Source organism: Echeneis naucrates, chromosome 23 (genome assembly GCF_900963305.1).
Source record: "Echeneis naucrates chromosome 23, fEcheNa1.1, whole genome shotgun sequence".
Lineage (NCBI taxonomy): Eukaryota > Metazoa > Chordata > Actinopteri > Carangiformes > Echeneidae > Echeneis > Echeneis naucrates.
This window is the reverse complement of record NC_042533.1, coordinates 5,268,077-5,289,170: the sequence shown is the minus strand read 5'-3', so window position 1 is coordinate 5,289,170 and position 21,094 is coordinate 5,268,077. Positions and strand designations below refer to the sequence as shown.

The 21,094-nt window shown below is 42.4% G+C and overlaps 2 protein-coding genes across 5 annotated transcripts in view; one reads left to right on the top strand and one right to left on the bottom strand.

Moving 5' to 3' along the window:
- Positions 1-21,094, top strand: part of snd1 (staphylococcal nuclease and tudor domain containing 1) — a 151,100-nt gene that overhangs the window by 68,005 nt on the left and 62,001 nt on the right. The window lies entirely within an intron of this gene.
- LOC115036601 (leucine-rich repeat-containing protein 4-like) lies at positions 382-4,626 on the bottom strand. Of its 3 annotated transcripts, XM_029494833.1 has the most exons (3): positions 2,023-4,626; positions 1,579-1,977; positions 382-771 (listed from the first exon to the last, which is right to left on the bottom strand). In XM_029494833.1, the coding sequence occupies exons 1-3, from the start codon at positions 3,470-3,472 to the stop codon at positions 608-610; spliced, it is 2,013 nt and encodes a 670-aa protein (XP_029350693.1). In that variant the 5' UTR covers positions 3,473-4,626; the 3' UTR covers positions 382-607. The 3 variants fall into 3 exon arrangements, with proteins under 3 accessions (XP_029350693.1, XP_029350692.1, XP_029350691.1); XM_029494832.1 differs by having other exon boundaries at positions 382-1,892; positions 1,947-4,626; XM_029494831.1 differs by having other exon boundaries at positions 382-4,626.

The window sequence follows — 21,094 nt, the reverse complement described above, 5'->3', positions numbered from 1 at the left end:
AAGATAAACCTGTAAAGATCAACACTGATCTTTTTTCGGTTTTGTTAAAGAAAGTCTTCTCTGTATAAATAATTTTTCTTATCACCGCATTCTCTGTAGCATGGTGTAAAAATCACACAGAATGCCCCTTTTTAAAACAAGACTACCCTCATTTGTCAAAGTCAAGACAGCATCTTAAACAACTCATTGTTTTAAATAGAAGTTACAAGTTAGAAAATAGTTTCAATTTCTTTTTAATATATGTTTCTCTATCACCAGCCCATGGTAGTTTCAATTTGTCCATATATATCTAGATATATATATATATTATATATATATATATATATCTAGATATATATATATATATATATATATATGTGTGTGTGTGTGTGTGTGTGTGTGTGTGTGTGTATATATATATATTTATTTATTTATAAGCATGTACAACAAGAAATCATCAGTCTTTTTAAGTTTGCACTCTGTACAAAAAAGTAGTTCCTGTCCTTCTTCCGTTGTGCATTCTATTGCATGATTTTACGAGAAAAAGTCGCAGGGGGGTAAGGGACAGGGGTGGGTGGGAGCTAGGGACCTAGGGAAAGGAGTAGGAGCCTTTTGAGGGGGGGGGCTTTTAAATCTGAGTCTCCTGTACCTTCTCCTTGGTGTGAGTTTTTATGACAAAGGGCTCAGCCAGTGCTGTGATAGTGCTGGGCAAGGTTCGAGGCAAAGAGTTCCCAACATTGTTATCTGTCCATTTAGCCCCATGGCCAGTTGGTTTGTAGGTGTTGTATTTAGGCTTTAGAGTGCTGTAGTCCGCTTTATGAGGACTGTAGTCCACTTTTTGTGGGCTGTAATCAAGTTTAGGTCTCTGAGTATGTGGACTAAAGTCAGACTTGAAGGCGCTGTAATCCGCTTTGTGAGGGCTGAAGTCAGTTTTGAAGGCGCTGTAATCGGTTGCAGTCTTGTGGGGGGTGTAAGGGTCCTTGGATTTGTAGGAGAGGTCAATTTTGGATCTCTGGCCATTGTAGTCTGTTTTCAGTTTAGGTTGAGTACTGTAGTCAGGCTTGAATGGGCTGTAGTCAGGTTTAGGTCTTGGGTGAGTGCCAAAGTCAGGCTTAAATGGACTGTATTCAGCTTTAGGTTTATGCTGTGTGTTGTAGTCTGATTTTAATGGGCTGTAGTCATGCCTAGGTTTGGGTTGGGTGCTATAATCTCGTTTGAATGGGCTAAAGTCAGTTTTCTGCCTAGGATGAGTGCTATAATCTGGTTTGAAGGGGCTGTAGTCTGTTTTAGTTTTTGGATGAGTGCCAAAGTCGGGTTTGAATGGGCTGTATTCTCCTTTAGGTTTTTGAGTGCTGTAGTCCAGTCTAAATGGGCTGTAGTCAGGCTTTGGTCTATGAAGGCTGAAATCAGGTGTAGATTTGTGAGTACTGTAATCTGGTATGGATTTGTGGCTACTGAAGTCCATATTTGGCTTATATGTAGTATACTCAGCCTTAGGCTTGTGAAGAGTGAAATCAGGCTGGAATTTGTATTCGGCCTTGGGTTTGTGAAAGCTGTAGTCAGTCTTGTGGCTGATAAAGTCCAGTTTGTGTATGCTGTTATGGTCCCGGATTTCAGGCAATGTGAGAGCTGTCTCTTGAGCTGCCGATGCTGGTGGTGGGAGATCCTCCTCATCCATCTGGATGATTTCCACTGTGCGGGCAGCTGCCACTGTGCTCCTCTGCTGGTGGCGCTTTCTCAACTTGTAGAAGGCAATGAGCATGACAGCAGCCAGCAACGTCACTGCCACAAAGCAACCTATTATGATCTTGGTAGTCTTCATCACTTCATCCAGGCTAGGGCCTGGCTTGCCTGGTTTGCTAGTGGCACCTTGGAGTCCTGGCACCACAGATGGCTTAGCTGTACCTCTTGGGCTGTCAGTGCTTTGCAGCAGTACAGTTGGTGTGGAGATAAAGACTGGCTGAAACACAGAGGGAGAAGCAGTTGTAGTTGTTGTTCCTAGGCCCACACCTCCTCCAGCAACCCCTGCAGCAGCAGTAGCACCAGCTGTGGCTGTGGTGGTTTTAGGTTTGGGCATCTCAGTGGTTGGACCCAAGACCTCCACTGTCACTGTGGTAAAATAACTCAAGTTGGATGTGTTGAGCTCAGCTGCACTCACATTGAGGTAGGCTGAGGCATTGGAGTTCCCAGCTGCATTAGACACCATGCAGGTGTAAGTTCCTGTGTCTGCTGCAAGGACATTTGAGAAGTTAAGCGTACCATCATTGAGGACTGATATTCTCGGGTGACCAGAGGCATGTGTCAGGATTGTCCCATTGGGCAGTAGCCAGCTTACTGAAGACATTGGGGCTGTGCTACAGCGGAGCTCGGCCACTCGTCCAGCTGAAATGTTTAAGTCTCTTGGCGCATCAGCAATGAATGGTGCAGAACACTGGACTGCTGCACCCTCTCCTCGATCCACCTCAACCAGCTGTCTCCCTCTCATGTTGGCAGGTGAGTGACAGCGTCCACAGCAAGTTGAGTTAGTAGGGATGTTGTCCCTTAGCCAACGTGCTAGCCATACAGCCTCACAGCCACAGGTCCAAGGGTTATGGTGGAGATGGAGCTCTGCCAGGGACCTGAGCGGGGAGAACAGGTCATGTGGCACAGCGCTCAGATTGTTATGGGCAAGATTAAGCTCCGCCAATGAAGATAAGTTGTCAAAAGCATTGCGCTCTATCACTGTAATTTGTGAGTTCATCACCCATAGCTTTCTCAGTGAGCCAAGGCCTCTGAAGGACCCTGGCTTTATTTCTGGGAAGTGATTTTCAGATATCTCCAGTTCTTCCAGGCCCTTTAGGGGACTCAGGTTTGGCATATCACCTCTGATGTTGCACATGCCCAGGTTGAGGTACTTGAGGTTTTGTAGGCCCTCAAAAGCTCCTTCTGAGATGTACTCAAGTTTCCTTAACTCTCCCAGGTCCAGTCGCATGAGGGAGGGCACCCGATTAAAGGCATAGGAAGGGATACTCTCAATTGGATTGTTCCTCAGCCACAGTTCTCTAAGTTTAGACAGGTACTCAAAGGCCCCACTAGGCACCACTGTCAACCGGTTGTCAAACAGCTCCAGTGTGTTGAGGCTGGTGAGTCCATTAAATGCGCCCACCTCAATCTGTCGTATGGCATTCCGCCCAAGCTGGAGCACCTCAAGGTGGTGCAGGTGGCGGAAGGAGTCAGCCTGCACCGCCTCGATGGCGTTTTCCATTAGATTGAGGTGTCGCGTGTTGGCAGGAATGCCAGGGGGCACACGGGTGAGGCCACGTCGGGTGCACACCACTTTCCCCTGCTGATTACTGCAGGAACACTGCGGTGGACAGCCCTGGGGTCCTTGAGATACCGCCGCCCCCGCCAAGGCCAGGGAGGCGCTGCTCCACGCTCGCGCCATCAGGAAGACTACACAGAGCAGGGCGGCTTTCCTGGCACGATGCACAGCTACCCGCCCCAGGAGACTCATGATGTGGCACGTTCATAATTCAGCATCATCTGGGGGGGAGGATTGGGGTGTTTGGGGCAAATGTTTGGGGTCTTTGGGGACAGGGAAAGTAGCTGATTGGCTGGTAGTAGTGTTAAGGTCACCAGACTAAAGAGGTTAAAGGAACTCAAGCATAATGGGAGAATGTAGGTTTGGAGTGTAGGAGTGGATTGATAAGGGACAAGAGGACTTGACGTATCCTTAATAATGCAATGGTTTTATTTCTGTGGACTGTGCTTTGGGGCAGAAGGAAAAGACAGGGTAGAAAGGGCTGGCTTTTCTGAAACGTGTGTATGAGAAAGACATGGTGATAAATTAAACAACAAAAACTGTATTACAAGACAGGAGGGAGGGTAGGGTGTCACAAATTGATGCAAAGAGGGGTTGAAACACCAGACACCTACCTCAAGTTATTATTACAGGTCCTTGAACTGAGATATATAGCTCCCCTCCTTTTTTGCAATCAGAAAGAGCTGTGGTATTCAGATCAGATGTATGTATATCCAAGAGCAGCAAAGAAAGCCTTTTTATATTTGCTCTGTCAAAACAGGTATCAATGCCAAAGAGCTTAAACAAGATGAGCCCTTTTGTAAATCCACACATCCAAAGAGAAAGGTTCGAATGCCCTTAGTGTTTTTTTTCTCCCCTCTTTAGTTGATTTGGGGAAAAAGAGGAAAAAACGAAAAAAGATTTCAGATAGGAATCCAGTCAGGCTCCCAAAGCAGCGGTGCTCCCTTTCTCGCTTCTTGCTGTCGGCTCCTCTTCTCTTGCTTGTCCTTGGAATCCGACAGTTGATCCCCCTGCTAGACACCTTATCCAGGTCTCCATAGCAAAGACGGCCACACAAAAACACATGCACAATTCTTTGTGCACCAAAAAGCCAAAGCAGAACGGATAAACAGAAGGTGGCAGATCAGGGATGGGAATGAAAGGTTGACTGAAAATTCCACAGTCCTTTCCAATGTTCTTTGCCTTTTGTTTTGCAATGGTTAGAGGGGGAGGTTGACACGTCCCAAAAGAAAACAAAAAAACAGAAGAAAACAAAAAAACAAAAACAGACCCCCTCCTCTCTGTACTCCTCTGTTCACTTTTTAGTGGTCAATCAGTTGGTCAGTCTGACAGCCGTTCTCTCACTCTTTTCCTCTTACTCCCCCACTGTGGCGTCGTGTCCACTTGATTTTTTTTTTTTTTTTTTTTCCTTATGATTCCCCCCTCCTTTCCTCCTGGAGTGCACGATGGGGGTTGAAAAGGCGAGACGACACACACACTGCTTTCAGTAGCTTCTTCCTCCTCTTAACTAGCCACACGCTCCAGCCTCGGCAGTCGCGGTGGCGACAGCAGCAATTGCAGACGTGCACACACCATCCCTGCGAAGCACACAGCAGCAGCTGCAGCCTGCCTCCTGTGCACTTCCCAATAATCCGTCAATTTCTTCAGAGGGGGAGTGAGGAGGGGGGCGGATGGGGTGCTGGGAGGAGTGGGGGTGTTGTAGCTGGGTTGATCGAGGTGGGTTAGAGGGAGGAGGGGTGGTGCGCAGTTTCTCCTTCCTCTCGCAGGCGTGTTTTTTTTTTTTTTCTTCTTGTTTTCTGTTCCTTTTTTCCCCCCCTCTTCTCCTCGTGGTGATCAGCACCCTCTCGCTAATGCAGTGTCCGACTGGGGAGAGGAGCAAGACAGGGAAAGCAAGTGCTGGCCAAGCGCGCGGCTTACAGGCGTGACGTTACTGGTAGCGTCGATGTGGAAAGGATCCGTTGTAGCAGCAAAAGAGAGAGTGTGCACTGGCTTGGATCTCTCTCTTGCTCTCCCTCTCTCTCTGGCTCTCTCACACACTCACTCTCTCTCTCCCTGCCTCCCTCCTGCTCTCTCTGCAGTGTCCTGAGGTAGTTGGGTGAGCTCAAAGCACTCAGCCCTTTTTAGAGATCTACCTCTTCAAAAACCTGTTTTCTCCTGCTGTCCCACACTCTCCTTCTTAATACTTAGTCTCTTGTTTTGTGATTTTTTTTTTTTTTTTTTTTTTTTTTTTGGTGGGGGGGGGCTTTGTGTGGCTTAAGGGAATAGACAGGCCGTCCATGCAAAAGGCAGAGATGGACAGTGGCATCCCCACAGCAACCAGATTTTTAACCCTTTCCTCACCAGCAATCCAGGCATTCCAACGAGTCTGGTAAAGCTTTCCAGCATTGCTTCAGTGGCAAAGGCAGGCAGATGGGACGTTTCTGTTACCCTCTCACTTCCCTCTCTCTCCTTCCCTGCTCTCTTTTTGGACCCCCCCACGTCATCTCTCGCTAACTCTCACTCTTTTCGTTTTTCCCTTTATTTGAAAATTGAGGAACATGAATGGATTGCTGACGCATCCTGCTTGGAGCAGTGCTTTGGTTTGATGCAGTGTGTTTTGTGCATTAACCCCCCCACCCACTTCACCCTCACCCTCCTCACTGTTTTCTATCCTCTGCTTACTCTTCGTCCGTCACTGTGTCACTCTACTCCATTTCCAGCTGTCTCGCTGTGTATGTTATCGCCTACAAGATCGTATTTGCATTCATTTTGTCACTTCTTCATTGTGCATGGCACCGTTGGGTTGTGGGACCATGAAATTCGCTAAGCCATCTCCATCTTGACACTACTCTTTTGTGTAATGGGACTAAATTGTTAGATTGTAAGAACTTGATTGTTTCATGAATACCAAGTGTGTGAACAATATACTCTCACCCAAACAGGGGCAGGAGGGGAACTTATGAAATAGTGTTAAATGCTTAAATGATACAGGAAAGTGCAGTGTATGATTATAAAGACAAAAGATGAAATTTTGTACTCCATGTTTACACTTTAACATTTTTCCACTTTCCATCCTTTCTCCACTGTGTAAGCCTTTGCAGGTAGTTAGAACACTCTAAACAAGCAGGCCTTAACCCTCCATTTGAGCACTAACTGTCGCTCCAGGAAGCATACAGCTGTAAAGGTCAAGTTAAGGAAGGCAAACACGTGAAACCAAGATGTGCTTTAATGTCCTACTGTGGGAAAAGAGATTAAATGAACGCACCCTACTGTCCCATTGTCCCTCTCTCGCTGATTTGTACAAGCCTCATGTCCATTAAACTAGGAAGCAGTGTGGGTAATTGATGGTTGGTAAGGCTAGCTGTGACAGTACTGCTAGGTGTGTGTGTTTGTGTCAGAGCTAGAGAGTAAGCGTGTGAGAGAGAGGAGAGAAAACATGCAGGCTAGAAAAGGTCACACTGCCTGTAGCACGGTAGTTATTCCCACTGGCACAGGAGTATGTAGCCAACTCCTATATTATATACACACGTACACACAGACACACACAGACTTTCTCCTTGACTTCACTGCAGTTGAATATGAATGGGCTTCAATGAAGCACACATAACAGTGAGGTGGCAGCCACAGGAGTATAGTGGGGATTTTCCTGTGTTTGGGAAGAGAGGCTATTTCCCTTTCTTCCCACATGGGATTCCCTTTCACTGTGGCTATGTGGGAGATGATATAAGAAGCACTGCACTACTGCGTCCTCCAGCAACAGAATATATGAGGTAATGCAGGCGCCTACCCAGACAAGTTTACAAAAGCAGGTTATACAGATGCAGGATGTTTGGCAAATGGGCTGCTCAAAACAACACCAACATTTCATTGATCTATTTTCAGTGAAGCCAACTTTAAATGAAGGCTTCTGGTTCTCTGTGTGCTTATTGATGACAAAAAATCAGATGTAGTGCAGTGTGCATCCCGGCACTGCTAGCTTTGAGTGCTGATTGGTTTCAGAGCACTCTGTTGCAGGTGTGGTCTGCCACTATTTCAGAGCAAATGACCAAAAATGAGTTCAAGTTGGGTTTGACCCAACCAGCACAGGACAGCCCAGACTACTATCTAACTAACATCATCCACTGATCTGTAACATGCCCAGTGCTGCAAGGGTAGATCTCTCCTCGTGGCCTTCTTCCTGTCTATTTCTCTTTTCTACCCCCACCTGATTTCTGCCTGTCAGTGGACACTCGTGATGGAAGCCAGGGTCATATCCTGTCAAACTCTGTAATGCTCCACTGACCAAAAGTGGTCAACCCCATGAGTTATAGTTTGATCCTGGCCTTGAATGACCAACATGGCTGGATGCTCAGCTAAAGTCTGTGATTGTGGCAAGGTTTTATCAAGGTCCAGCATGTGTGTCTGTTGTCTGACTGTCTGTGTGCATGCATGCGTGTTGTACATGGTATTCATGAAGCTGAAGAGGTGAGAGAGGTGAACCTGAAACACCTTGCTTTTCCGGATCGTTGAAGATGGCTAAGACGCTTAATTTGGAGTGTCTTTCAAAGTGTAGGTTTTGGCCATTATATTCACTGTGCATAGTAGCCAAGACCCAGGTCAAACAGTGGTCCCATATGTTCACAGTAGAATATGTACGGTCTTGACAAGAAAAGCGTTGTCAGGCACTTCCTCCAGGACTTATTGAGCGATTTCTGCTTGACGAGCTGTCAGATATGTGGGACCTTCACTCTGTCATGCCAGACTCTTGCCCCTGCTCTGTGAGCCCTGTCCTCCCTGCTTCACCTAAGGCTCTATGTAGCCACCCCCTGCACCAGATCAGAAGAGCACTAGGTATAGTTTGGGGGTACCGCATGACCTACTTTGGTGTGGCTTGTCCACCAGTCAGCCAGCATGTTCGAGGGGTATATGCAAACAGTACAGAACCCATCCCCTGGGGTGAGCACTTGAAAATCTGGGCCGTGGCCAGTCACATGTAGGTCAACAGCCTGTGTCTGCATGTCAGTAGCTCCATTTGGATGAATGGCCTGCAGTATGGTATAGCAGCAATGACAATCGGATTAGAAGTATGTACATTCGAATGATAGATCTAATGATAATGTCATTGCCTCTGCCATTGCCAGGATCAAGGATTTGCAGTACAGGCCTTTGGGCAATCCACATATGGTGGTTTGCTGTGTGTGTACTAGTGAGACAGAGAGCAATATTTTCTCAAGGAGACAAGAGGCACACTATTTTGGGCTTGTCATGTGCTTTGAGAGCAACTACAAATTTTATGCATTCAAGTGTGTGTGTGCGCGCGCGCGCGTGTGTTTATGCCAGTGAGCATGTCCTTTAAATATCCAGTAATGTCCTAGTGGCTGACCGTATACTGGTGCCCACCCTGACACAATTTTATTATAAACCAATTTTTCCAGGTCACCATACTTAAATGTCTATAGACACCAGCAAACAGGGACCCCCCCAGTGTATATGAGTCTGACCTTGAGGTAAAGGACCTGTTATTAGACACATCCTCTCCCATTTTCATTTCAATCTCTAGGAATTAATACTGCTGCAGATTATGTGTAACTCACACACCCAGTCACACGTGCACACATACACACACACACAGCTATCAATGTCCCAGTAAGCGCTTAAACTGCTTGGTAGGGATTTTTTCAGTTTATCATTTTTTCTCATCTCTCGCTCTCTTTTTCTCTCTCTCTCTCTTACACACACCAATCGTATGCCAGTGTATCATGAGATTGTAATGGGCAATAATGGTATGTTAGTGGCTTCTGTCTGGCCACATCAGTGTTTCATATACTGGCTCTGTCTTGCTAGTTTGCTTGTGTGGCATCCACTAAGTACAGTATGCTAATCTTGAAAACATTTTTGAAATAACCTTACATTGAACATCCTATGACATTTTCATGTATTGCTTTTAGACAATACTACAATGTAGAGCAATGTGGGCAGGCAGTTAAGGTTAGGTTAGTCAAAGAATAAAACAATACACTGGTAATGAATTACTGTCATTAATCCTTAATCTTCCCTTTCTCCCTTTGTTCGTGTTTGCCCTTTTTCCTTCTTTTTTCTTTTCCTCTAATACCTCCTTACATACACCTCATCTCTTGCCCTCTTTCTTCTCTCTCTCTTTCCTTTTCCTTTTTCATGTTTAAACTGCCTTTGTTCTTGCTCTTAATTTTTTTTTTTTTTATATCTTTGACTGTTCTTGCTGTGCTGTTTCCCCTTTTATCCCCTTTCTGTCCTTTCTTTACTTTCTTTCGTCTTTACCACCTCTTTCTTCTTGCCCTCACCATCCTTTAATAGCTACTTCCTACAGCATTCTTCTGGTCCAGCATTTGCAGGCCTGTCTTGAAGTTAATTGTCTTTGCGTACTGAAGGTATTGGGTGGCGGGCCCTGTACAATAAGAGGTAATATCCTATCATGGCAACTGAAGACGCAAAGCAAAAGATGACCATTTTCAGTCCACTTTTTTCCATCCTATGTTTGAGCTTTGGTAGCAGTCATTGTCTCCAGACTAATGGGCTTCATTATGTTGAGCTGTGTTCATACTGGCTGCCAGAGCAGGGATTAGCCCCAGTGCCATGTTAGCTGGAAGGAGAAGAAAGATACTGCTACTTTAGCACTGTTAACCCAATCAAAATGAGCCAGGATATTGAGAAAGGCAGAAATCCCTCATATGTACTTGATAATAGCATGTCTGCTTTAGCCTGTTGAGTTTTTGCTTGATCAAGATAATTTACTAATTCCTTACAGATTTAATGTTAAAATTTATTTTGACATTCAGTTAAAGTGTAACTGTCATTTTAACACAATTCCTATCGTCCACTTGGACTTTTCACTCATCCGAACCATAAACATGCCAGGAAGTGTCCTTTGAATAAGAGCTTTTTGCCATTCTTCCAGAACATTGAAGAATGTAGTAACAGTTAACAACAAGGAACAGATTCACCGACTTCTGGCAACAGCACATTGCCATCATGACATCAAATATACTGCATTTCATTGTGTACAGCACAAGACATAATCCAATTTGTATGACTTTCCTATCTTTATTTTTTTCCCCTCACCATATGCTAATGCTTCGCATTTCTTGCGCTGGCCACGTCACTGGTCAGCTGGCCACATTAGGATTCATGGAGCAGCCTGGTATGTGTATTCATCTCAATGTTGCCTTGCCAACTGCCAGGCTGTAGGAAACGGATGTCTCTTTCTCTGAGCAATGTGAAGGTAAAAACATAGTTATTCACCACACAGAGAGCAACTAAATCTTTTTGACTTTTAGCTCCTTTGGAGCAAAGATGCCATCTTCATTTGGATCCACCCCTCCCTCTCCTTTTTTGCTTTTAGGTCCTTGGCTTGGTCAAAACAAAATTCCTCACTCTGTTACTCTGCAACATTGCATGTGACATTAGGTCCATGTTGTCAACTTCTACTTTTCTCATCTTAAATTTTATGAGATAAAATAGGAGTCGTACCAACGATTTACTGTGCATAGTAACAGCACTCTTAACTCAATGATATTTTCTAGCTTTTACTGTTGCCTTTTATACAGTTACATGTGAAAATGCCTGCTGATGCAGCTCTTAAAAAAACAAAAAGCTCTTAGTTTGCCTCTGAAACTACATGTCCTCTGATATTTTTTTTTTTTTTTTCAACAAACCACGATGTTGTCAAAAGACTTAACCTGCCACACAGACATCCCCCTTTTTTGTTCCACTCAAATTGACCATACCCCCCACACTCCACTATGACCTTCAAATATCCTCCAGTCTCCAAAGCAGCAAGGTGACAAAAGTACCTTCTTTGCAGTTTTATTTCTGTGAAACCGTTAATCCCAGAATCTCCATCAAGCTTCATCTGAGGGAAGGATTAGCCCTTCTGAGGCCTGTGACTGCACACCCCTGAGGATGGAAGAAATGAATGAAACGGCTTTTCATTTTTGACAAATCCACCTGGCCACACCCAGATTATAGCAGCACTGTCCAACAGAAAGAAACTGTGTGCTTGCCAGTAATCTTTGGTTTCCAGTACCACATTTGTGTGTTTTTAAGCCTATCCATCTACCATCTAAAAAAGACAGGAGCTTGCGAGTGAATAGAGCTTTTTTTCTAATATGCATCCAATTTGGATTTCATTACTGATAGTTGCCTTGTCTACCTTATCTGTGCTCAAACGAACTATCTGCCCCACATTGAGAGCATAATAACAAGAAAAACACTAGTCAAGTATACTTTATGGAGATATGTAGGGTCATTGTTGCGATTTGAAATAACATTTTACCTTTGTATGCAGCACAGAATTGTTCTGTATGTGTGTAAAGAAGAGGTAACCTGTGTATCTATGTAATTGCTCCCTGCCCAGCCACTTATTTTCCTGTGTAATATCCTCTGTCTCTATTCCTCCATTTTTTTTTTTTCTTTCTACCCAACAGTGGGGATTTGAGAAGCAAACTAAGTGTGTCTAATCTATGAGTGCAGCCGGCACAGCATCAAATGTTTTGTACCGATTTACCTGCAGGTTCCAGCCATACAACACAAATTCAGTAGTTGTCCAACCAAGCAGGGAGCAGACAGTGTAGGATAAGGAGGGTGAAGGTTGATATGTAGGCACCTGAGTGGACGTTGACATTGCAAAGCAATAATGGAAAGGTCACAAGTAAGCAATGTGAATAAAACTGTAAATGAAAAAGAAAGATAGAATTCAGAAAAAGTGCCCTCATCCAACATTTTCCCCTTAACGCCCCTCTGCAGCCTAAACTCCAGGCACCATGTTTTCTGTGCAGGGCAATCAGGGATATCCCCCGGAGGTAGGCTGCAACTGGGGGCCAGCAGGGACCTGGCTATGAAGGGAGGGGGTAAAAAGCAGCAGGCAGCACTTTCTAAATTGAAGTCAATAGCACAGCAGTCCATTTTATCAGAGCCGGTCCTCCTACACAGCCCGCTTACAGTCACTAAGTGGAGCTCAGGGTAGGATGTCGATTGAGTTCTCCAAAGTGCCACAACGCGTGGCACTTAGGCAAGCCTGGCACCGGTACTACACACCTCATGAATCTACTTCATTGAAATTGTTAACCTCTTTCCCAGTTGTATGTGTAGTAGACAGTCGTTCCCAAAAAAAAAAAATTTAATACTAAATTGTGGCATTAATCTAAAATGGAAAAAAAGAGCAGAGTTTGGAAACACAAGGAATGCAAAGAATGAAACAACCCTGACCAAATGCCCTGAGCCTGCTCCATTCTACATCTAGCTATTTATAAAATCTTGCTAATGCAGGCATATCTGAGACACACATGCACACACAGCCTTATTTTGCCTTTAATCCCTTTTCGCATGTTAGCACTTCCACATAGCTCCGGGGGATTAAAGCTGGTATGGTTGGCCTGCCCTGAGAATAGGTAGGAAGGGAAATTAGTGACAGTGAGAGGGTAGACATCCGGCTGACATGAGTTTGCCTGTGTGTGTTGACACGTGCGTACTAAGCTTGTATACTTTGTATTTGAATCTGATGATGACTAGGTAATGAGACTTGCACATCTTTACAGAATGGAACAGGCACGTTTGCTTGGGAGCCAGAACTTTTGCTAATTTTTGATGAGCCTAATATTGAAAAGAGAAATAATTGATAGGCCGCAGTTTCAATTCTTTACATTCCCAATTGTATGGCGGCATGTTTGAATTATATTTTTAACAGGTAAATTTCATGATCAAAGCACATTTAGACTTCAGTTACTGTAGGAGGTTGGATTTGAAGCTCATGCACATGAATAAAGGAGGGTTTTTTATTTTTTTTTTAGGTATTTGAGCCGATAAGTGTGTCAGCAAAAGATTCCTCTTTAGATTAATTCAGAAATGCCATGCTCAATCCAAGTTGTGTCAAGTTGTCTCTGCACTTAACCCTGAATCTGGAGAAAAGAAATACACACACAATGACATATGTTCATACTTAGATGCATGTCAGTGTGTGTATGTATGTTTTAGTGAAATGTTTCAGTTGACATGATGCCACGGGAATAAATTAAATGCAGTGTAGGTGAAGCTGTTCTTCATCCTCAGGGCTTTTAAACTTTTTATACAAAAAAATCTAGTTGTGTCTCCGCAATACATGGGACGACCTTTACATCAAATAATTGAATGCATTCCATGTATTTTAGCAACAACATCTCTCTTCTGCTTTTGTTGCTATTTATATGCTATTTATATATTTGTTGTTATTCTGTCATTGTTTGCTGGTTAGAAGTTTTATGGATTCATGCTGTATCCAGCCAATGGCCTACTAGTCCTCGACTGGTTGGCTCTTTCCACCCTCTGTCGGTTTTCACACTGATGGCATCAGTCTAGGTCACTTGCACCCTAGTTATTTATTGGTGTGTGCCCTGGTTATTTTTTTCCATAATAACCCCTACACCCCATACACACTCTCACATCACACATACGGCTGGCTTGACACATGGATGAACAGTGGTAATTTCCCCAGGCATACATTGATTTCACTTTCATTTTCCTGCCACTCATTGTTTGACATCCTGCTGAAAATTATAATTTTGACTTCAAACCTATTGCTTTATTTCAAGAGCTCATTTTACCATGTTTCCAATTTCTTGTCATTGAACTACAAATAAGAGGGAACCACATTAAGTGATGGTGTAGAGTTTATTTTGACAAATGATAAAAGGCATTGATTGTAAACACTGCAGCAGTGCTCAAATAAAAAGGCAGCATGTAGCATCTACAGTTGTACTATTTCAAAGCTTTGTTTTGCTTTGCTTTTGCTGCTCATGTTCTCATTGTCTTTTAGTGAAAGCGTGTAGTGAGTCTGTGTCTTTGCTACAGGTATTAGATGTTTTGCACCCTTTGATTGTCCCTAAAGTGGTAGCAAATGTGTTGTAAGTTTATTCAGGTTGTTGTATTTTTAAACAGGTAACTAGCAAGACTGTGAGTGTCTATGAGAGCATTTTAGTGTGTGTGTTTTGTCGGGAGATGGCTTTGATGACTTTAACGGTCTAGAAACTCACCTTTAAGGCCTGTCATTTCTTTTTTTTACTTGTTGCCTATTACACACACAGCAATAAGTAACTGAAACAAAAACTTTATCAAACAACTGAGACACATGGCTGTGAATTTTCCTCTGAAGAAATGAGAGAATGCCATAAGACGACAGCCTTTGGGGGCGTCGGGTTTTACTTAAAAAAGTTCCCCATTTGGTATTTGAACAGTCAGTCTGGATAGCATTGTGAGCGTTTTGCTGGCCACAGGATTGTTGTTCTTTGTAACTTGATGATACAGTAGTGAGGTGTCTGCTTTTTGCCTGTGGCCACATTGTTGAAATTGAATTTGAAGAGTGTGTGTTTGCTACTGCCTGTTTTGAAGTGAGTGTTATCCATCCAATTTGGAAGCGCAATTGTCACTTTGCACACCTGGTGCTGTTAAAGGCTCTTTTGCAGGAAACAGAGCATTCAAAGCCAAATGCTGAATGATCAAATCAAGCACATGATCCCGCACTGAATAAGGTGTATGCGTTAGATCTATTTTGTGGGATAAAACATGGAACCGTTTTTAAACATATTTCTGTTTACTCAGATGCATGTACATGTGTAGAAGTCACATACATATCTTCAGTAATTTGGCTTTTACTTGAATTAACCTTTAATTGTCCAGTATACTGTAATATATTTGAACAGACATTTAATGTCTGAACAGATAAAAATAAGCCAGTTTCCAGCTTATGCTGAGAGATGAGAACACAAGTAACCATAGTGACAGCACATGCCAAAGATAGGGACTGCTGTTGCCTTAGAAAGTTTTTACCTTATTCCACAACACCAAAAGATAAATCCATTTGTTTAGGAGGTTTAGTGGCATTATTTGGCTTAAGCATGTGTTTTATGACCTTTTGTTCATGTGACCTCACAAATGACTCAATCTTCCTACACATTGTATTTGGTGTTTAGAATGTATAGACCTGGAATGAGCCATGGTCCTTTTTGGACATGCTTCACAAACCTGCACATGTATTGGAAATAATATAAACTTGTCATCAAAAAAAAAACCTTTGATTCATTTTGATGTGGTTTTTACTTTTAATTTCTATTATAAATGCATTTATGTCATGCCATTCAAGGGAAAAATATCTCTTTAGTTCCTACCATATTGTGCATGAAGGGAATAGCTAAGTTAAATTTTTTTTTCTTGCTTTTGCTGGATTTTCCATCTCTGGCCTTGCTGATTCTTTAGGCAGAACATGTCCTCTCCAAGGTAGCACTGATTACCAACATCTGCATTTGTACACTCATGTGGGGCAGAGAGGGGAGGAGGAATGAGAAGGGGGGAAAAAACCAAAAAACAAAACCGTTTCTTTAACACTCTTTTGTCATTTGTGGTCTCTTCCAAATTTTTTCTGTCCTCCTCCTCCTTATTTTTCTCCCTTGTCTCCTCATTATGGAGGTGTTTGGAGGCACAGTGTTGTTTTTGACAGATTTTCTTTTTTTTTTTTTTTTTTTCCTCCTTCCTATTTCCCTTAATGCCAGACAAAAAACAAGGGAAAGAGATGATGTCACAAAGAAAAATAACAAACTGATTGTGTCACACAATGAAACTTTTTTGTTTTTCAATGGACATAGATAATTAATAAGCCAAACATAAGTAAATCTATCTTCAACTGTAATGCTGTTGAAATAAAGCCCTTTTTCATGTTGCTAAAGGTGGGTATGTGAACCAAGCACACATGTAAGAGGGTTATAATCCTGTTTATTTGACACCACACTGATTAAATTAACTGCCATGGGCAGGTACTAGTATTGTCAGACTAGTCGGCATGTGTTCAAATTGAGGAAAGAAAATGAAGGGCAAATCAAATTTGCCAATAAATTGTCATTTGCAGTCCAGCAACAGACTAACTGTGTGGCTCCTAAACAGACATGACTTGATTCAATCACTTCCCCTCTCTCCTATCTTTCTCACACACAAACACAACTACGCACCTTCCTCCTCAGTCCAGTCTCATGTGCTGATGGTAAATCAGCATTTATGATTACTTGCAGTAAGGTTGAATTGGATTGCCAAATTGTAAGAATGATTGCAGAAAAGATTTGTCTGAAGACTTTTTTTTATCTTGTGTTGCTGACCCATTGTTTTCCATTTTATCATATCTGACATCCTTTTGGCATGGAACACTACTTCATGTCCCTATTGTTGCCAACCAAGTGTCGTGTACATAATATTCTAGTTAAAACCAGGAAGGATATTGTTTTAGACTTTCAATCTTATATTTTGTGCCATCCCTTTTAGAAAGTAAATTTGTATCCGAATGAACTGGGAATGCCCTCCTGTCTATCATTTTTCAAGTCGCCTTCAACATGACATGTATTCCCTTTACTGTATTAGTTTACAGCAGCATGGACTGCTTCTGCGGTGGCTCATTTCCACTGCTTCTCATACTCAAACTCCTGCCTAACAATTCTACTAGAACCAGCCTAGCAACCAGACACTGCCTCTCTTTTTGACAGGCACATAGAAATTGACAAAAAGCCATGGTGAAAAATGCTTTTGTTGCCCCCCTCTCCCCCTTTTTTCACTCTATCCCTCATTCTCTCACTCTGTCAGCACAGACAGAGTCTGGGAGGACAGAAATGGCTTTTTGAGTGACACAGGCCGGCTCTGCCATTTGCCGTGTCAACTGGTGAAAGAGGACAGAAAAGGAGGTGGAGACAAATGATGATGGCCTGGCCATGATTGTGCCGTGCCCCTTCTAGCTTTCACCCGCCATCTTTCCCCCCCCAGGTCATTGAAGTCCAAATAATGTTGGCACTATACCAGTAGGTGGATAAATGCTTTCCACAATGCGTTGGATTATTTTTTTCCTCCTGTTCTGCAAAGTAGTTCCACCTAATTTTGTTTTCTTTCATTATTTTACAATCCACTTTCAATTGTTTCTCCATAGATTGCTTAAGGTTGTTAAAGTTGTACTTGTGAATGAAGTCTCTTACAGTAATTGGAAATTTGAGTAAATATTTTAAGTCAGTGATTAATAATGAAGCAAGCTACATTAGGGTTCTTGTCTGTCTTTTTCTAATTTGGAGTTTTGCGTCCAACTCATCTGTTGCGAACGTTTCCTTCTTCAATGAAAGACAAATTAAAACTGGCTTGGAGTAATCAGATTTCTGTTGTTGTCGATCAGCCCATGGTCTTCATCTTCCTATCTTTGTCAACACTCCAGCTGGAATTTGTCCAACTTTCTTTGAATGCCTTCAGCACTACAGCTGTCAGTTCACTGAAACGTCCGGTAAGAAATCCTGCAACTGTTTTCCCCTCAGAGGTCTATCTATGGCACACGACTGTGATTTGGCCATTGCAGCAACAGAATTATAAATATTTAAAATTCTATTATAAAATCTTAAATCGATTCATAAAGCTGCAGCAAGTGGAGCATGAATGAAAAAACAGCTGCTCATGCAGAGCATATGACTGTAGAGGGCTTTCATTAGGCAGAGTGGTAAAGACTCTTGCCTTCCATTTCTACACTTGTTACCACCTATACAGTTTAAGCCCCATTAAGATTTGAATAGTAAACAGGATTATTAGCTGAGTGTTGTCACGGAGAGTCCTCTAACTTGTAAGCATCATCTTCCTCTTTATTCCAGACAATTTAAAAGCTTTTCGTGTTTATTTTTCTCCCCGTGTGTATCCATTGGTAACATGGCCATAAAATTAAACTCCCACTTTTTGCTTCATTAGTAAGGTGAAAAGAATAATCCTCTTCCATTGGTGCTTGTTTTTAAAATCCAAATATATGCACACTGCCTTTTTTTTTTTTTTTTTTTAATAAACAGTTGTTTGAATTTTTTACATATGAACGCAGAACTGTTGTTTTGCACATGGACATTTTTTCCTTCATTGCGAGGGAAAAAGGGCAAACTAGAAAATGGCATCAAGACCAAATTAAACCTTGTGCTACACTGGCCTATTGAACAAAAACAAGAACAGCAGAACAAACCCCACAATACTGTGGTTGTCAAGAGAGAACATCTGCTCTCTGTTTTGATCACTGTTAAAAATTGTAAGCAAAGCTTGCCGTTGTTTCCTTTTTCTCCATTACATTGTTGCTGCTGTAGTGCTCAGTGATTACAAAATGATAGCTGTGCATTTTTGCACTCAAGGTGTATGTGTAAATGGAAGTGTAGGAAAGTAACACTGTCATACAGAGAGGTAATGTGGCTTAATGTTGCCTCCAATCATTCTGGCCACCCCTAAATGGGCTCAATGGGGCTTGACTGCACCCACCAACCTCTCAGTGCTTCAGGCAGAAATTTCAAGATTTGGTCTCTTACTCTCGTTGCTTTCTGACATCCTGTGGCCTTAAGAAGTTGGTTGTCTCAACCCAGAACACAATGTTCTTCTGGATAGCAAGTGAAAATGCTTAAAATCAAATTACAGTGGCCATACCAACATGTTTCGAGGTACAATTCATTTTCAGTTGTCCAACCTTTCATTAATGTTTAGATCTATAACATCCAGGTTGGGTTGGTATTTTTGACAAAGAAGAAAAACTGATCCAAAGTGCTTTCACAGAACTATATAACATTTGTTTTCAACTGCCATTCAATTACTTTCAGCCTAGTTCAATTTGTGTTTTCCCCACCTGAAAGGAATGATATGATATTAGTAATATTACAAATGTAGCTCAATATTCATCGACCAACTTGCCAAGCTGCTCCTATCTTAAAAATTAGATAGATTGTAGTTATTGCTGCTATCGATTTTAATAACCAGGCTGTTCAGGTCAGATGCAGAGCCTTGCTCTTGCTCAGCTGCCTCTTGTCCTGTGTGAGCGTTGTGATATTCTTTCATCTGGATATCAGAGGATCAATAAACTAATTTAACTACACGTTAAACATGGTAAAGTTTGACAACTCGACATTTCAAATCTTCTGTACTAGCTTTTATGGAATGTATATTGTGCCCTTTCTCCCTTCCTCAAACCCTCTGCACAATGAATACATATATAAATATAATTAATTGCAATAGGAGCAGACAGGACTAGCAGAATCTACCTTATACTCTTGAGTTTGGAAAAAGTTCAGACTCATGTGCACCAGTTTTTTACATTGAGTATCATTAAAACATTGAATGAATGCAGAAGTTTTAATCAAAAGCCCCCAGAAATGTTAGCACATTTGACTTGCTACGCTATGAATCAAAAGGCATCAAAGCTTTTTTTTAAATCAACAATAAATGGATCAGTGTAGCAACATTGAATTTGGAAATGGCAGTCGCAGTTTGTATTTCGTATTCATTGGAGATAGCCTAATGGACCCTGTGTCAACATCTCTTTCCTCTTTCCTCTTTCCTAGAAGAACAGAGGCAGACAAACAAGCTAGCTGCTTTTTTCTATGGTTACAACAATACAACAACAACAAAAACCCCAGAATGCCTAGTCATTTTGTCTCCCATCTGCATCAACTGGAAGTACATCAGACTCATTCAGCTGACCATTCCCACCTCTGTTCCTCCCTCTTAACCCTCTCCACCAGCCTGCCTGTAGTCACCTGTTTTTTCAGAATCTTGATACAGGGCAAACATCAATTATCTATTGATGAAAGAAAAACTCATTAATGGGCATCAGGCAGGTTTAATGGTGGGGATCATGCTTGTTTGCCTGACCGTTAATGGCCTTGGCTATTCGAGAAGCTGTTTGACTTTTCCCCACCCTGCCACCGACAGACAGCAGCCGTCCACTGACAGTGATGTATGGGGCCCCCTGAGTCACATTGATCACCCTGGGAGTCTATACAGACGTAGACACAGCCAAACCCTTTCTTGCTTGGTGTGCATGCCGTATCATTGCTGGCAACACTATTCTATACTGAAATTGGGTAAAAGTTGTGGTTTGTGGGGAAAAACAGAAAGTGAAATATTTCATTCCTACTGGTTAGTTTGCTGTAGGGTCAGGAAAGTAGTTGTTTTCCACATTGGAACTTCTTTCATAACTAGAGACTCTGCTATTTGAAGATGCAGCAGCGTGGGTCCCAAAATGGTTGTTCTGCCACCAGAATGTTCAAGTCGAGCAGATTGAGACGCATCTCAACTCTGCAGTGAGCACTGTGGACAACAATGCCCTGCCAAGGAGGCCAAACCTCACCTTACGCCATGCTGTAAAAGGAGAGCTGTTTATTTTTTAAACATGAGCTCTGCCCTTCATTTCCACCTGTTTCTTATTCTTTGCAATGGAAAGTCTGCTGCAGTTCAGATTAGTCCTTTAAGCTTTGCTCTAATTTTGACAACTATTTACTGCTTATCCCATATTTTCAGAATGTGTGTGTTCATTACCAATTTGTATAAACACTTCCTTGGAAATAAGGTAATAAGGTTTATCCAGCGTATTTTATAATGTCCCTCTCCCTGGCTTAACTCGATCAGCATGTGACAAATAGCTGTCTGTCCTGACCCCATGATCCGATATTTAATGAACCAGCCTAGTTTGGAATTAGTTGGTGCCAGAGGTTTGACCTTTGGCCTAGATCTTAGCTGTATTGCCAGCTTGCCAAAGCAGGAACGCTCAATAACCAGCACCCACAGGCATCCTACTGGCTTAGGTACCCGATGGAGAAGCTTCACCTCATCCAGCCTTTTTCCATCTTAGAAGTATTACTATTTCAGTGTTATGGATAATGTAGTTTATCTCCTCTCATTTTTAGAAATTCTTCTTTTGAGAGTTCCCTTTTTTCTCCTGAGGTCCATCACTGTCATTACATAGCATCTCACTAATTTAATATTTTCATCTTGTGTTTTGGGGGAAAAAAATAGGTCAAACATATTAGCTGACGTCAGTAA

Bases quoted from the DNA above. Each gene is read 5' to 3' on its own strand.
- LOC115036601 (XM_029494831.1), bottom strand. From the start codon at position 3,472: ATGAGTCTCCTGGGGCGGGTAGCTGTGCATCGTGCCAGGAAAGCCGCC.